The sequence below is a fragment of the Polypterus senegalus genome, chromosome 5 (genome assembly GCF_016835505.1).
Source record: "Polypterus senegalus isolate Bchr_013 chromosome 5, ASM1683550v1, whole genome shotgun sequence".
Classification (NCBI taxonomy): domain Eukaryota; kingdom Metazoa; phylum Chordata; class Cladistia; order Polypteriformes; family Polypteridae; genus Polypterus; species Polypterus senegalus.
The window spans coordinates 536,728-554,015 of NC_053158.1; the positions used below are offsets into that span (position 1 = coordinate 536,728).

Consider the following 17,288-nt stretch of genomic DNA (forward strand, 5'->3'; position numbering starts at 1 on the left):
GGGTTCAAAAACTCAGCCGCAATGGGACAAGGAGCAGAGACCACCCTGATCACGCCTGCATTCACACTCACCCCAATTTAGCAGCAACAGTAAGACCACCCGGACCCCAGAAGTGCATGCAGGCCCAACAAAGACTGTGAATAAGTATGGGATTTGAACCCCTGAGCCAGTGGGATGAGTTTTTATAGCGCCTTCTCCCCAATCTCAAGTGGCACCGACAGGGAGTCTGCCAGGTAGTGGCGCCCCCGAGTGGCTACAGCTGTCCTCAGCACCTCAACGGCCCCTTCTGTCACAGCACATCTACTTGTAAGGAGACTTAGAAAGGCGCTATATACGTGCTCAGGGCCCTCAGCACTGCCTTTATGGAATGTCCCTCCACACCTGCCAGTTCATGTGCCAGTGAATCTCAAGATGCCACTCTATGCCAGTCTCTAAAAGCAGACATACCTTCAGTTTCGTTACCCGTGACTGTCAAAGCTGACTGTGACCCTGAGGACCCTGATAGTGGCCCGGTCTGAGCGTACCACAGTGCCAAGTCCAGGGTTGTCATGCCCCTTGTCTGTCCTGCCTGGTCTTACTGTAAGTGCCACGCCTGTGTGGAGGACAATGACAATGAAGTGCCCGACCTCCACTCTAAACGACTTGCTGTGGCCACTTATGCATGCTATCTATCTGTGCCTGGGGGTGTGCCAGCTGGGCGGCGCCACCAGTTTGCTTTCAGGCCCAGGGCTTCAGGGTGTTAGGCTGCTGAGTTCACCGCCCTCCTTCTGTCTTTTCCGGCCGCACTTCTGCCAGTGAGAGCCAAAGGAAGAAGAAAGAAGAAGAAGAAGAAGAAAGAGCCGATATGCAGAACAGGAAGTTGGTGTCACTTTAACTTGCTGTTAGCTACAGAGCGCTGTGGGCACTCACTTCTGAAAGTGTGGGCACTGGGTGGCATGCGGAAGGCAGAGATGGGCAGGGCTCACCCAAAGAAGAGAGGGCACAGTCATGTAGAAATGCAAGATGAAGTGCAGGATATGCCTACATACACACACTCACACACAATGGGCACACCCATTGGCACAGGCGGAACAGGGCTTTTGCAAAGCATTGACTCAGTTGTCATTTGCCCACTTCCTGAGCCTGCCATACTCTACCACACAAGTCCAGTGATGCCCGGTGTCTCTCTCATGCCAGACCATACCAGGCACATGCCAGTGGGTTTAGACATGTGGACATGCCAGCCTACTGGGACAGAGTGTGTGTTGTGTGTTTGGGTCATGTGGTGAGCTCTTTATGGATCTCCAGAGTGCCACATTGGTGACCCCTAGTGGGTACGTTGCTTTTTCTTTTTGTTTTGTTTTGATCTCAAGACTCGCTGGTGGACAGACAGACGGGCAGACAGACAGTTCAGTTCCTTAGCTGCCATAACTAAAGTGAAATGAGGCCACCAATAAACCTGTGGCCATGAGCTTCTCCTCCTAATGTGGTCCGGTTGGCAGGGGTTCAAGGACACACTGTTGTGTTGGGGGTCATTTGGAGCTGCTGTGTGGGATGCGATATGACGATGGCCATGCCAGTGTCTGATATCTTGGGTGGAAAGTGCCAGCTGGTCAATATGGTACCAGTCATGATTCCAACTCTCGCCAAACAAAGAGAAAAGGCACAGCAGTGTTGGCATGGAGCAGACGGGCCAAGCGTTCCTAAAAGAAATTGCAGTGAGTTGCCCATGTAGGGCACACAGTGGTCTTTAACTAACCTTGTGCTGCTGATGTGATGCCAACCTTTAGCTTGTCCAAAATGATGAATGGGGTCAGCTTGGTTATGGTCAAAAAACCTTCAACCCTAAAAAGCCATGGAAACGGTCAACACTAACTAGCCCAGAATGAGCAGACTGGCCAGTCGAGGGGGGTCTGTGGTGTGAGTGGAATGTGGCCCGAGAAGACCACACCGGCTGGATTAGTCAGAGGCCTAAGGGTCTGGGGTTTCATGGCATCCGTTGCATGGCATCCGATGTCAGACTCAACCAGTGGGACCAGAGCAGTGATGGCAGCGTGAGCTCGTGGGCTGGCTGGAGAGTGTGGTCCGAGCTGATGACTGATGTGTGGCCAAAGTGGACAGTCTGAGGGTCTCCATCCCTATTGCTGGCTGGAATTTGATTCATTCTGCTGAGGGTCGTTTCCTTCCTGCTGCTCGTCCCACTCGCTTTCTCAGTTACGTTTTATTGTGTTGTGCTGCCATTTCTTCTTCTTTATTTTGGACATTTCTTATGAGTCTAAGGGGCGGAGTCTAGTGATGTCAGTTGTGTGACTCCACCCCCAGTCCTGTTTATGGCCTCAGTTGCAGGCTGTGACTGGCTGCGTATGGCGTGCCATTTAAGAACTCGTGCGGGGACTGGCACCCTGGCCAGGTGTCCTTCCTGCCTCGTGCCAGGCACCAGCTGCCCTGTGACCCTACTCTGGGTAAGCGGGTTTGGAAGATGGATTGATGGAGGGATGAAAAAGTCTGTGCAGAAGTCTGGGGCGCTTCAGACCTTTGAAGGTGGCCATTGCACGTCTCCTGGATAGAAAACAAAGTAAAACAAAGTGCAGACTGGAGACGTGAGGCTACACAAGAAAGGTACACAAATGCCCTGAAAGATGGAAACTCACAGAGTCGTGGAACTCCTGATCTGCGGTGGTGAAGGTGAAGGTGAATGAATCCATTCCTGCCATCTCGGCCCCCTGTGTTCCACCAGGCTATCTTCCTGGAAGGTGAAGTTGTGCTTGTGCATCTAAATTCTACCTGGCCTGGTCTGTGGTCTTTCACAGAAGCCATCTTATCGATTTGATCTGCCATTGTGACCCATTGTGACAAGAACGGGCACACCCAGCTTCCCTGCCGGGTTAAACTTTTAAGATTAGATCTTGTAAGACATCAATAAAAAATAATAATAATAATAAAAACAAAAAGCTAAATGTCACTGTCCATTATAAATGCCATCAGGGAGGAGTCTGAAGGGTCCCAACTTCATGACCCCCAACAAAACAATCAAAATGGTAAAAAGAAGGACATGCAGCCTGTGCCAGATGGTACTGCCACCCCAGAGCCCCGATCTCAATGCCGTCATGGTGGTCTGGCGAGGAACCTCCAGGAAGTGCATGACGGGCAGGAGGTGGGCACACCAGACATGACGGCCACTGAAGTGTCTTCTGTTCGAGTTCTCACTTTGTGGGGCGTTTCTTGATTTATAAGAATGTGAGGAGACCTTGGGCTAACTTGTGGGTGGAGCCAAGGGCTTGATTGACAGGCTTAGTCCGCTGTCTCTTACGTGGTGTCCGTTGCGTTTTCACTCCTCGTAATTTCTTTCATTATTTCCCGGATACATTTTGTGTTTCTACGTGTTGTGCGATGATCTCCTGTGTCACTTGTGTTTTGTGGGTGGAGCCCCAGGAGGCGGGGCCACCCTGACATCACAGAACTAAACTAAAGGATTAGCATTCTATGCCAGCATTGTACCAACACCTCACGCTGGGACCCCCAAGCTCCCTGCAGATATTGGCGCACTCAGAACTTCGGGGGGGGGGACGGTCTACTCAATTAAGAAACTGAGGGTCTCTGACAAACCCTGGTGTGGCAGTCGGGTAGCACCTGACCTCAGGTGACATCGGTGGGTGGCCAAGGGGGTCGAAACAGCTGGGAGCTGGGGGAGGTGATTTGGTTTGGTACTGAGGCGTGAAAGCCGCCGTCGTTAACGTAATCTGAGGTTCAGCACTCGCTCGACCCGTCACGCCTCCCCCTGGCCCTTTCAGGTGCGCCCCCATCGGTTTTGTGCTTCTTTGTGGCCTTTTTGCTGGAATTCTGTTTCTGGGTTCACATATTCCACAGCTCTAAGCCCCTTAGCCCCCCCAGCATTTATCACGTCGTAAGCTTTCGATGAAGACTGAGATGGAGGGTCTGGCTCCAGTGGGTTTAACGGATGGATGGACCTTAACATTTCATGCAGCCCATAGGTAGACCACCGCAGCCTTTCAGGTGGGCAGGCACTTCACATGTGCCATTTTACTTGTTCACTTCTGGCACAAGTGCCATTCACTTTGTTCATCTTGTGTTGTTTGGGCCCCCTTTTTTTTGGGGTTACGTGTTTTTGATCTTCGGCTGGTGGTCTTTGCTGCTGGACTCCCACCATGCTGTTGGTTGCTTTCCTGCTCCACCTTCAGGTTTTCTTTGCACTTTCCTTCTGTTTCTTCTTATCTTTGAGTTTTTGAGAAGTTCACCGTTAAACACAATGGAGCCTTGTTAGGTGGGCCGGGGGTTTTGTAGTTCTCCTCTCCCTTTTCCATTTTTTGTAAGCTCGTCTTCTTGGTCTGCAGGCCACTTGGAGAGTTTGGGGGGCCAAGGCCTGCTTTGTATGTCTGTAGTGTTTGGGTGAACGGATATATAGCGCCTTTCATGTCCATTTGGGTGTCTTCAGTCTCCTCACACCCTGTGGCTCTGGCCACGGCCTGGTCATTCTGCTGTGTCCACCTTGTAATGCGCAGACCTCAAAGTGGCCCTGGGTTTGCAGGGGTGGGGTGGGGGGGTCATGAGGGGGTTTTTTGGATCCCCTTGTGGTGTTTTTTTTAAATGCCGTGTAGCTGCTTAGCCCAGCGTCCTGCGAGAAGAGCCTGGTGGGTTCAAATTCACTGCCCTACATATGATGGCAGGGTAGGAGGAGGTGGTGGTCCCCCTTGGAATTTAAGCATTCATGTGGAGAGGGCGGGAGTGGGGGTCCATCTTCACTTATGTATACGTGTATAAACTATATTTAAAGGGACAGCGCACCTGAAGTCCCCCCTCCTGAGACCACTGCCTCCTCAAGGTAGCACAGGGCGCTACGTACCCTGGCGTCTGGTCATCTTTCTTAGTCAATCTCCTCTCACGCTTCATATTCGAACAGAACAGCAGGACACCACCAGGTGGGCTGAAGCAGATGCTGTGCCCAGTTGAGCCCTCCAATATTAGTGACCACTGAGGGCAGGGGTGTGCAGGTGGCAGCCCAGTGCCCAGGTTCACTGCGCGCCACTCTATCTAATTGGACTTTTCTGCTTTTCTCTCGTCAGATCAATGAGCTGAGCCACGTGCAGGTGCCAGTGATGCTCATGCCAGACGACTTCAAGGCCTACTCCAAGATCAAGGTGGACAATCACCTCTTCAATAAGTAAGTGGCTGACTTCCTTCCATCCATCCATCCATCCAAACCCACTTATCCAGATCAGGGGCACAGGGCAGGAGCAAATCAGCTGAGCCCACTTAGATGAGGAGGTGGTCCGGATGGGGTTGTCCAAGTGGGCCGTGTGCTGTGACTGTGCTCACTGGGATCACCTTCTCGAGGACATAAAGGTGTGACAACTGCCTTCGCTGGCCACGGGGTCAGCATCCCACCTAAAAGTGTCCAGGAGCCTCACAGGCACTTCATTGGGCCCCCCGTAGTGTCCACCTCCAGGTGCCAAGCCTGTCCATGGCATCTTTCAATGCTTTAAGTGGTGCTCTTGGGTCCCCTCTTCATCACTTTAAGATTTCTCCTCATCTTCCTCCATCTCATGTCCTTTTACTTAGGCCGGTCAGTGGGCCCCCATTTCAGTTGTCACCTCATTGTCACACGTAAGACGTGTCACTCTGGCTCTATATAGTGCCTTTCCAGATGTGTTTCCTGTTTGTTTGTTTGTTTGTTTGTGTGATTTTCATAAATAGGAAAGTAAAGGATGAACACGATACCAAGAACGGGCACAAACCGTTTATGTGATTTTTGTCTTTCGGGTGGAAACCACAGTGCCAGGTGGTGAGACGTCGCTGTGGAAGAAGAGAACTTTTGTTTTTGGCTCAGACACGACACATATCAACTATTTTATCACGAATGTGTTGTGATGGACCTGCGGCGCCAGTCCCGGTTCAAATGACAGAGTGTCAGTACGTCCAGATGTAACGGAGCTCTAAGAACAGGTTCTCGTCTCTCAGCTCCGACTCGCCTGACCCTTTTATCAAGTACTTCTGGTGCCAGGGCCGATGCCCATTGGAAGTACTTCCAAGTTACATGGAAGTCCCGTATAAAAAAGAAGTACATCTCCCTGCAGTGCCCTCTTGTGGCACCCATGGGCCCAATCAGGGCTGCTGTGCTGGACTACATTTCCCAGCATTCCCTGCTGGTACCCAAACGGGTGCCAATATGGTGGGCTGCTGCCATCTAGCACCTGGGGGGAATAAACAGCCGTCAGACACGGTCCTTTCCTGAACAGGGGACACTTACTGGAGCCATGTCCGGTGGGGACACCTGTCCATTTGCCCGGGGCCTCCCATCCGGGTAAGGAATCTCCTCCTCTGTCCTGGCTGTCCATCCATCCATCCCCTTGGGAAGTCCCGTTTGGGTCCGTGGGTACGACCCCTTTCTCTTCTTTGGTTGGGATGCTTGACTGACCTGCTGAGGCCTCCCGTCCCCTTCCTGGTCGGGATGCCCATCTAACCCATGTGGCACTTAGAGTGTGTGCTTGCAAGATGCAGATCAGTACTTGACCTCTGTGTTGGCTTGAACATGGGACGTGTTCAGTCTGTTTTAGACGCCTCTTCGGGGTCCATTAGAAAATGCCAGGACAGGCTGTGTGTTTTTAAAAAATGTTTAGAAAACGCTTAACTTCCGAACACAACTTTGTGTCGTAAACATTGTGATGCCCAAGTGGGTACATAGACACAGACAGGCAGGACGCAGGTTTAGCACACAGCACCCCCTTTTATTTCCGCAGTCCCTTCATCGCCTTCTCCAGGCCCTCACACAGGCTTTGTCCTCTTCCTTCTGCCTCTGGCCATTGAGTGGCACCAACTGGCCCCTTTGTATGGGGCACCAGGAAGGTGCCCAATGAGCTTCTTCCTCCAGTTGCCAAACAGGGCCCTGCTAACATCCATGTGCCATCCTGTGGTGCCCAACAGGGTTGAGCTTTTATGCTTATGACCCGTGGCTCCACTAGAAACCAAGGGGGCTGCCCTCAGTCGGTCCTGGGGAGAAACTGTCCTGGAAGTCCTCTCTCTCCCCTGGTCCTTCCATAATCAGGGCGTCCCATCCAGGTAAGGGACCTGCGTGCCCACCTCAACGTCTATACAGTAGACCACGTTTGTGAAGAAAAATCCCGAAGTGCTGCTTTAAACTGAGAACATTCGCCACCTTCAGACCTTCTGCCACTCTCGCTGTCTGTGGTCTCAGTTGCTCTCCGTGGTGCCGTCCCCGTCACTCTCCTCTGGACTTCCTCTGGTGCTGCTGTGTCTTTTGTTTTGTGAGTCTTCAGGTGAGACCTCACCTCCTCCCGGTCGTAGCGGGTCACCTCTTAACCTCCATTTGCTATCACTGAGCATAAACTGGTGTGGCACAGCCCAGGGGGTCGCCTTGGCTCACGTCTATAACTTGCTTCCTTTAGTCTTTTGGATGTTATTATTTAAATGTTGTGCCCGTGGGACTTTGATTAATAGGACACATCGGTGATGTTCGTCTCCTGCCCTGCCCCCTTAAGGTGGAGTCTCACTGGGCAGGACCCCCTGATGATGTGCCGGAGGTCTAAAGGGGGGGGTATTCAAATGCATTTTGATGGGACTCCTGCCACAAATGAAGCACAAATAAGACAAGTGCCACCACAAACTGCCCAGATGTGCCCGTAGTGTGAGCGTGAGCCCACTGGAATGGCACCTTAACTACTCTATGGGGTGGGCTTTTCCAAAAATAGAACTTAGGCCTTTAAAGTCTCTGATCTACTGAAGCTAAGCAGCGTTCCTTTAATTTTTTAAAAGATTAATTCAAGATGCTTCAAAAAAGAGACACAGCGGGTCAAGTCCCTTCAAGCAGAGTAATATAAGCTCGGCCCAAAGCGGGCAAATGTACAGCCCAGTGAACCAGACAACAGCCCTCAGTCCGGAGCCCATCTAGCAAAGTGCCAAAGACAAAAGTGCCCGTTAATACAGATTGGGGGCGGAGTCATCAGGTGGCCCCACCCCACTGTAAGGGGACAGGACAGGAGACAAAGAAGAGCGACGTGCGTATTCTTAATACAAGACAAGGCCGAGACGAGGGAAGTGACCAGCAGCGCCGTGTTCAGAAAAGCCACAACAGTACAGGAACACAAAGACAAACTGGCAGGTAATGGAAGGGGAAATCTTACTGAGTGGGTGGACGGACAGACAGACAGACAGGCAGATGGACAGACTCGCAATCCATCTGTCCATCTCTGTTGGCACACAGACTCAGTCCTGTCCAGATGTGCTGACCACCCAGGATGGCATATCTGCAAACACCCATGTGAATACAAAGAGAGAGTGCCAGCTGCACACAGGGGCACACTGCCCACACTGACCCCCCACCAGTCCAAATGCCAGCAGGGTGATTCTAGGAGTCATTCAGGAGCCCCTCAGAATTCAAGAGACAGGATTTGGCAAGAAAAGGAATTTCACGTCATCGGCGGGGGTCTCCACTTTGCTGCTTTACTCTCTTTGTACGAGGAAGCGCCTTGAACACACTTCACGTAGTCTCCACTAGGTGTCCCCCTTGACATGACGCCTTTGATGCCATTCACCATGTGATTGGCAGGGGCTCCTTCTGGCTCTGCAGTGGTGTAAAGGCGCTATATGCAGCAGACCGCACACAGGGGTCTTTATTTTATAAAGCGCCTTTCTCATCACAGGGTCCTATTCCAAGATCACAAGTTAAATAAAAAAAAGGAAATACATTTGAGCCAAGCAACCCCGGGCTGTGCCACACCACTTCAGTTTATAAATGGAGAGGAAGAGGCGACCCGCTTGAGGAAGGACTCCACTTGTTACTTATGAATACCACAAGCAATAATGGAGGATCTTCATAACACACTGGTGGGGCTCACACCTGAAGTCCTGCGTGCGCCGTTTTAGTCTCAGGTCTACAAAGAAAATGGCAGAGGAGAGGAGAGCAGAGCAGAGAACAGGCTGATTCAGGACCACGGAGAGTGGAAACGACGATGACGAGGAGACCTCATCCAAGTGTTAGTCCAGGGGATCTTCACGGCTCTGACGTTAAAGTCCATTCAGTAAGAGTTATGGGACACGAGGTGTGGATTCTGCACAAACGCTTCAGTTGTTTTTCCCATTGAGATCCGCAGACCCGTGGAATGAGTGGCGGACACTCAGAGACCTGGCTTGGTGTTATTTTGGACCATCTTGGTGAACTTGGGGTGAAAGGCCTGCTCCTCTCACAGCTGCTCACACTTTTCATTTTTGTTTGTTTTTTTTTAGAGAAAACATGCCAAGCCATTTTAAGTTCAAGGAGTATTGCCCTACGGTCTTCCGCAACCTGCGAGAGCGATTCGCCATCGATGACCAGGACTACCAGGTAAAAGGGTACTGCCAGGCTTGATTGAGGCCCATAAGGACTGGTGTGCCGTTTGAAGTCGAGCTCCTCTGGATGTTTCTGACGGTCGTGAGAGACACCAGGAGCGCAGAGATGTTTGCTATGGGCAGCCAAATCCCTGCAGTGCACTGGCACAGTCCTCAGGGTGATGGCAGAAAGTGGCTTCAGGCTGGCGTTTCTTCAAGTCCTCTGCGACATATGGAGCTTGGACCACCTGTTGTGGTGCCCACTGTCACTTCGGCTGTTGATGCTCCCCCCCGCTTGCTCATTTACTCTTTCCATTTTTCTTTTCCTTCCAGAACTCCCTGACCAGAAGCGCGCCCTTCACAAACGACTCGCAGGGACGCAGCGGTGCCCGCTTCCACACAACCTACGACAAAAGATACGTCATCAAGACCATCACGAGTGAAGATGTCGCTGAAATGCACAACATCCTGAAGAAGTACCACCAGGTGGGTGCTGCTGACCCCTGCTGGTCGCCACAGCTTCCTGCAGGCTGCTTTCACAAGAAGGACCCAGCGGGCACATCTGAGGTCTGGCAGAGAGAGTCGAGGTCTGAGAATAAAGTGCTTTTCCTTGGCCTGGGGGGGAGAAGACAAATGGAAGCATGTAGGGCAGCCTGTACATTAAACACGAGAGGTCGGGTGTTAATAAGGATAAGGATGTCGCTGGCCAAGGCCTCGATAAATTGTGGCCTGTTGGTCTTCTGGCTAAAGTGAAGTGCAGAAGTGCCGACCAATTGAATTCAAGACAGCGGAGGTGCCGTCCACAATCCCCACCACATCAAGGGTGCCATCCTTGATGTGAACTCATGGAATGCATTCAAGGCACTGCATTTTTCATTCCAACAGATGGTGCAGGCAGCCACGTCTGTAACCCAAAAAATGAAATGATAGGAAATCAAAAGTGACAGAGGAAGTGCAAACCCCATTGGAGCCCACTGACTGTCACCCTGACACTTTGACCATGGGGGGCTCAAACTCGGGTCCTGGGAGGCTAAAGTGTCCTCTTTGTAACCACTTAGTGAGTTTGTTATTCATTCACACAATTTCTGGCTGCACTTATTTTGCTAAATTAATTTAAACCCGATTGTTTAAAATATCACCCAGTCATTTTTTAATAAATATAATATATATATATATAATCTTTTTAAGTTTTCCTTTGTTAACTTACTGTCAGTTTGCTGGTTGCGTCATTTGATATCAGATTCTCAACAGCAGTGATTGCTGTGCGCCATCTGTAGGAATGAAAACTGCATTGCATCTTATTACTGTATGCACTCCAACAGAAGGCGCATCACAAACATTTAGGCTGAATACGCCCAACAGTGTGGAACTGCCAGATGGGCAAGGCAGGGATTGGCTTAGGATGCCCTCACCCTGCTAGATCATTCCTCTGTCTTTGAACCTCCTCGCCACCCTCTCTGCCCTTGGCATCACTGTGACTGCCCTCAGGTGGTTTGAGAGCCACCTCTTGGGCAGAGCCTGCCACGTGCCCTGGCATGGGGAGATGTTATCAGTGCCCCAGATGAGCACTGAGGTGCCTCGAGGGTCTGTCCTCTCTTCTCCTTCTCTTTATATGCCTGGACCTTACCATCAGGTTCTATGGTTCCTTCCATCAGTGCAGTGCTGGTGTTCTTTTGAAATGCCCACTTGGCATCAGTTAGGATCTCTGCATGTCTCACTGCTATCACGACCTGGATGATGGAGCAACATCTCCAACTCGACCTGACAAAGACAGACCTTTCTGTCCACTCAGCCCACCATCTCCGCTGTTCGGCTTGGCTCACTATGACTAAACCCGATCCCCCACCCCAACTCTGTACCCACCCTTGGGGTGGTGATCAATGACCAGGTGGCCTTCACTGACCGTGCAGACTCACTCTACTCTATACAACATCTGATGGAGTCTGCAGCACCACACCTGGTCCCGGCTTTGGCCTTCTCACGTCAGGACCACTGCAGTTCTCAGCTGGCGGGGGCACTGGCGTGGGTCTCTAAGCCACATTCAAAATCTCAGTGTCTGGTGTTGTGTTAGCCAAGGTGGGTCACCACATCGGCTCCCAGGAGCAGCACACGTGATGAGTGCCTACCGGGTAGTCAACGTTTAGTGAGGTCCTTGGGCCCTTCCAGCCTCACTCAGGGTCTGCAGGTGACGCCACCTCAGCGTGCCATCAAATCTCAGAGCTGCCACCTCCATTTGATCTGCTGACTTCCTCACTGTGTGTAAGAAGTGTTTGGAGACCCCCCTGATGTATGAATTTCTAAACAGATTATCTGCTTATGTTGACCTCTTTTGGAAGTCGCTTTGGATAAAAGTATCTGCTGAGCAAATCAGTGTAAATGTAATTGAAAATAAATTTGCCAAGCCCCGCCCTGATGTGCTCTGCCCCTCCCATTCTTGAGCTTCCTGAAACCTTGGGGCACAGGAGACATTCAGGGGACTTTGGGGGTCTGTGAAGTGACCGCTGACTGGTGGGCTGAGCAGTAAGCCCTCTTGTGGCCTCTCTCTCTCATTGCTCCTTCTCTTTGCAGTTCATCGTCGAGTGCCACGGAAACACGCTTTTACCGCAATTCCTGGGAATGTACCGGCTCACCGTGGACGGCGTGGAGACCTACATGATTGTAACGAGAAACGTCTTCAGCCACCGGCTGTCGGTGTGCCGGAAGTACGACCTGAAGGTAAGTGAGCAGCCTATGACGTGTGTGTTCACGGGACACTCCTTAACGCGGAGCTTGGTGGCACTCTGTGGTTTCTGTACTGTGCAAAAGTCTTTGCCCCCCAGCTTCTTATCTTTTTTTGGTCCCAGACGTTTACTGTTCATCTGCTTCATTAATGCATCAGTAGAAAAGAGGAGACAGTAGATCTCCAAAACATCCATCCATTATCCAACCCGCTATATCCTAACTACAGGGTCACAGGGGTCTGCTGGAGCCAATCCCAGCGAATACAGGGCGCAAGGCAGGTAACAAACCCTGGGCAGGGCGCCAGCCCACCACAGGGCACATATACCCACACACACCAAGCACACACACTAGGGACAATTTAGAGTCACCAATGCACCTGACCTGCATGCCTTTGGACTGTGGGAGGAAACCCACGCAGACACGCAGGAAGTGAACCCAGACAGGTCTCCTAACTGCGAGGCAGCAGCGCTACCCACTGCGCCACCGTGCCGCCCTCTCCAAAACACTCAATTTCCAAAAAAATTTAAGTTTCCGGGAAATGTTTATAATTCATTAAAGAAAAGTGACATATGACGTAATGGGTGAAAACGTGATGGCTTTGTGGGCCTCCAGCCCAGTGCAGGGTAATAAAGAGCAGCTAATGTTCTGTGGTTGGTGGAACCAAAGTGATGAGCTGAAACAGAAATGAAAGAAGCAGAACAAAGGACCACCGCAGCCAAGGCTGAGGGAGGGGGTGCAGGGCAGGTTCATATTGTCACTTGATGAGTCAGCAGAGCAGCCATCCGCATCACCAAGGCCTTACCAAGCAGACAGAGTAAGATAAACCCCTGGTATGGGGGGCAACCAGGAAGGCCACCGAAGTGAAGTGCAGCTGATGAGATGGACACCAAAGTGACGCTGTCATGAAAGGAGTCTCAAACATGGCAGAAACTGGGCGAGGCCTCCCAAAGACCCTTCACTTTACTTCTCATGACCAGCTTACTCCTAGTCACACCAGTAGGGGTCCAAAAATAGGAAAACTGGTTTAAAGATCCAAAGCTATGGTTTATTTTTCCAAAATGCTTTACAGGAGAAAGTGACAAAGCAAAACTGGCACTTGTGCCCAAAAGGTAATAAGAATCCTTTTATAAACGTGAAACATTTATTAATGAAGAAAGAACGAGAAAAGAACGAGTGGCAGTCCTAAGATGAACAAATCCAGAAAAGAAGTGAGAGGAGTAAAGAAATCGGAAAAAGCAACGAAACGGCAGAACTCGCCCCAAAACTCCAAATGACTTCAATGACGAGCCACCTGAACTCCTGCTGCTCCACCTTAAATAGCTAGAGGGCGGACTCGGGGGCAGTGATGTCACAATAGCCCCACCTCCTGGGGCTCCGCCCACAGACAACTTGAGACATGTGCAGATTTAAAGCAGGAGGGCACAAAACATAAGGAGAACAACAAAACCCCCGAGAGCTGAGATGTCCCCTCCAGATCAGAAGAAGCCCAGCAGATGCTGTCAGCTCTGAGTCCCCAAAATACAGGGAGGTCTCATCAGAAGTCGTCTTCATGGAAATTGCAAGCAAAGGCAGGAGACTCCCAAGGGCAGGTGGCTGATCAATGACGTCTGGTGAGCCCAAACCTGATGGGCAGGAAAGTGGCGTAGTGATACGTTTTCCTGGCTCTGAGATCCTTACGGATTGTCCACAGATGCTGTGGCTGTGAACTTGCTGGACATACTCAACCCCAGACCACCAGCCCTGTAATGTCCGAGGTTTGGGGATGATCCATGACCAGTCACATCCATTCTGAGAATTCTGTGCTGCTTCCTTCCATCGCGGTTCAGTTGGTGGTCCTAAAAAAATGAGGTCCCAGAATTCATCTGTTATGATCATGACAGCTCCTTTGCTGAGCACTTTGGGAGAATCAAGAACCCTGTGAAGATTCTGGGTGCAGATTTGGTGACATCCCATGTATGGAGCGACAGAAAGGATGGCACATATGTCAGGCCCTGAAAAGCCCACCTGGCCATCCTTCTGGATATCTCCAGTCTGCCATCATAAAGGACCCAGGGAGGTGTTAGGCGTAGATCACCACCCTTGTGATGACTGTGAGGCTGGAGTTATTTCCTTTGTTTGATGTTAAGACTTTGAGGGTGCCATCAACCTGCAGGCTTTGTGTGTGGGGGGGGTCCCATTTGGAGATGATGATGATGGTCATAATCATCATCATTGCTGTCTGAATTTGGCACAGATGGCTTCCAGAGCTCACAGTGGTGCATGGAGCTACCGGAGGGACGCTTACTTGGATTGCACTGACCCCACCATGGCATCTTTCCTAAAGCCTACAATACACACGCGGGATCAGGTGAGACCAGAGGTGCTGAAGAGTCTGGGGGACTCCACATCCAGATGTGCCAGGTGTGACATCGAGGATGGGCGACCTGCTCAGGTCATAGCCTGCCATCTCTCTGGATTTGAGCAGTGACACTTGTTAAGAAGCTCATGAAGGGCCACCAGGGGAACAGGAGCAGACCCAAAGGAGTGCCAGGTGGTCCGTGTGGCTGATGTTAAACCTTATGTCTACAATTGGGGGGTTGGAATTATGTGGCACTGCCACCTAAATATTGTCATCTGTGCTAATTTCCCATGTCACTTGGTGTACTACGTTGGTTCATTAGAGGTGTAGGAGCCTGTTTAAGACTGGTAAGGTAGTGATTGTCCTTCAAGAGGTTGGATTTCTGGTTTGATCCAAGACCTGCTTACAAGGAACTGGGCAAATTGGCACAAGTGACAAAAAAATCTGTTACAACGGGGTCACTCAGGACCTGCAGTGGCCCAACGAGAAGAACGGACACTTGAGAAGGCATGAAGGGACATGAAAGAGACGGCCTGGCAGCGCCAAAACACAGCAAAGTGGGCAATGCCAGGTCACAGCTTTAAGTAAGCCAAGCCTGCTGAAATGGACAGACATCTCCAGTTCCCCCCCAGTCACCGAAGACTATGCTGTTTGAAGGCCGCCATTCAAGCGAGTTGTGTCCTCAGCCCCTCAGTAAGTTGTCCTCGTGTCTCAGCCTCGGGGTGGGACACACAGCAGACTCCCAAGTTCTCAGACCCTTCACTTTCCCTTCTTTGCGCTCACATCATTTCAGTTCATTTTTTTCCCCTCATCAAGCAACACTTGGTATGACAAAACCAAAGCTGAAATGACGTGAGTGTCCTGACCCTTTGCTTTGCCTCAGGTGTGTCCTTGTCTTTTGTCATCATCGAGATGTTTCTGCACCTTGTTTGGAGTCCCCCTGTGGTCCATTCAATTGTCCAGACAGATTAGGAAAGGCACGCACCTAATAATAATACTTTATTTATAGAGCACCTTTCCCAACTGTCTATAGAAGGTCCACAGGTGACCAGAAATCAAGCCATGACCATGAGGTTGAAGGACCTGCCTGGTGTCAAGGCTCAGGTCTGAGGACGGCTGCTTCACTGAAGGGTTCCCATGAGCTTACTGGTCTCCATCATTCTTAAATGAAAGAAGACTGGGCCAAGCACAACTCCACCCAGCTAAAATGAACAATCAGGAGAGAAGGTGACCAAGAACCTGATGATCACTCCAAAGAACACGTGGAGATGGGAGAAACTTCCAGAAGGACAAACCGCCACTGCAACACTCCACTAATCTGAGCTTCGTGGTAGAGCGGCCAAGAAATGCATGGAAACACCTAAAGGACCCTCAGACTGTGAGATAGAATATCCTGTGGTGTGATGATGCCATGACTAAGTGTCCTGTGTGGAGGAAACCAGGCACCACTCACCCCTTGTGCCACGGTGAAACTTGGTGGTGACAGCATCATGCTGTGGGGGGGATTGGGAGACTAGTAGGGTCAAGGGAAAGCTGAAAGGAGCAAAACATGAAGACCTCCTTAATGAAAACCTGCTCAGAGTGCCCTGGTCCTCCAAATTGGCTTTAGGGACAACTCTCAACTCTGGGGATGTCCTTGAGTGGCCCGGACTTGAGCCAAATCTGGAGGGACACCTGAAAACAGCTGAACACCGGTGGTCTCCATCCAACCTGGCAGAGCCTGAGAGGATCTGCAGTGAAGAAGAGCAGAGAAAATCCACACTTCCGGGGTGGTCTCACTGGGCCAAGAAGACCCCAGGCTAGAATTACTGGTGTCAATGGGAGATTCCAGTTTATTTTTATCTTTGTAAAAATTCCTGCTTTCATTCCGAGTGCTGCTTGATGAGGGGGAAAAACTGAATTGAAGGCTGGCACATGTGAAGATGGCGAAGTGGAGGGTCTGACTGCATGCCAAAGATACCATGTGGGCTCCAGTGTGGCTGCACTTTTTAAGGGCGCCCCCTGCTGGCTGTGTATCTCCTTCCCAGAGCCCAGATCTCCTCATCATGGATGCTGTGGGGGATGACCGCAGCAAACGAGACAAACGCCACATCATGGCGTGACAAAAGGTGACAAACGGCACATCACGGACCCGTGTTTGAATGGTGACAGGTGGGCACACCCAACATGGATCCACTTTAATTTTGACTGCTTGTTTAAGATTTAGAAATTCTTCATGTCGTCATTTGTGAGGGCGTCCTCACTGTCACAGGGCCGTGTGTGTCATCGACCTCAAGGTGGCGCTCTACTCAACTCCTGTCTTTTTGCTTTTGTGTGTTTCAGGGCTCCACGGTGGCTCGAGAGGCCAGTGATAAAGAAAAGGTAAGAGCGCGGCGCCCGTCTGCTCGGCTGCTCTTGTTGGGACTGCAGACACCGAAGAGCTGGAGGGGCTTCGTCCTTTCTTTGTCTCCCCACACCTCTTCTCGCCTCGCCCACCCGGCCCACCCAACTTGGTCCTCTATTTCTCTTCTCCTTCTGCCTGGCCGGTGCTCTTCTCCTGTCTTGGGGGCAGCCGTGACGTGACTTGTCCTGTCTATTATATGTGCAGGGTGCTTTATCGGAGTCCCCACCACAAGGCCAAAGTTCAGCCAACCTTGAGGCACAGGGGACATTCCGGGGACTTTGGGGGTCTGTGAAGTGACCGCTGACTCCCCAGTTCACCCAATTTTGGTGGGACTTTTTCAAACTCCCTTCACAGAGCCCAGTGGAGCAGATGTCTGTAACGGGGGGGCAGCAATACGGGATACCAGGAATGTCCATCTTTAGGGGACAATCGTAGACACGCCTGGCCTGGTGAGAGGTCACTCGAACACAGGAAATGGGCAGTGGTGGCCTCTTTGTCCTTGTCACAGAGCTGCCAACTACCAAATTG

At 51.1% G+C, this 17,288-nt stretch overlaps 1 protein-coding gene across 2 annotated transcripts in view; it reads left to right on the forward strand.

Annotated features, from left to right (window-relative positions):
- Nucleotides 1-17,288, forward strand: part of LOC120530090 (phosphatidylinositol 5-phosphate 4-kinase type-2 alpha) — a 36,000-nt gene that overhangs the window by 4,517 nt on the left and 14,195 nt on the right. For both annotated transcript variants that reach the window (XM_039754245.1, XM_039754246.1), the window contains exons 2-6: nt 5,061-5,158; nt 9,238-9,334; nt 9,652-9,804; nt 11,887-12,033; nt 16,700-16,738. In XM_039754245.1, the coding sequence (XP_039610179.1) occupies nt 5,061-5,158; nt 9,238-9,334; nt 9,652-9,804; nt 11,887-12,033; nt 16,700-16,738 (534 nt within the window). The remainder of the gene's footprint in view (nt 1-5,060; nt 5,159-9,237; nt 9,335-9,651; nt 9,805-11,886; nt 12,034-16,699; nt 16,739-17,288) is intronic.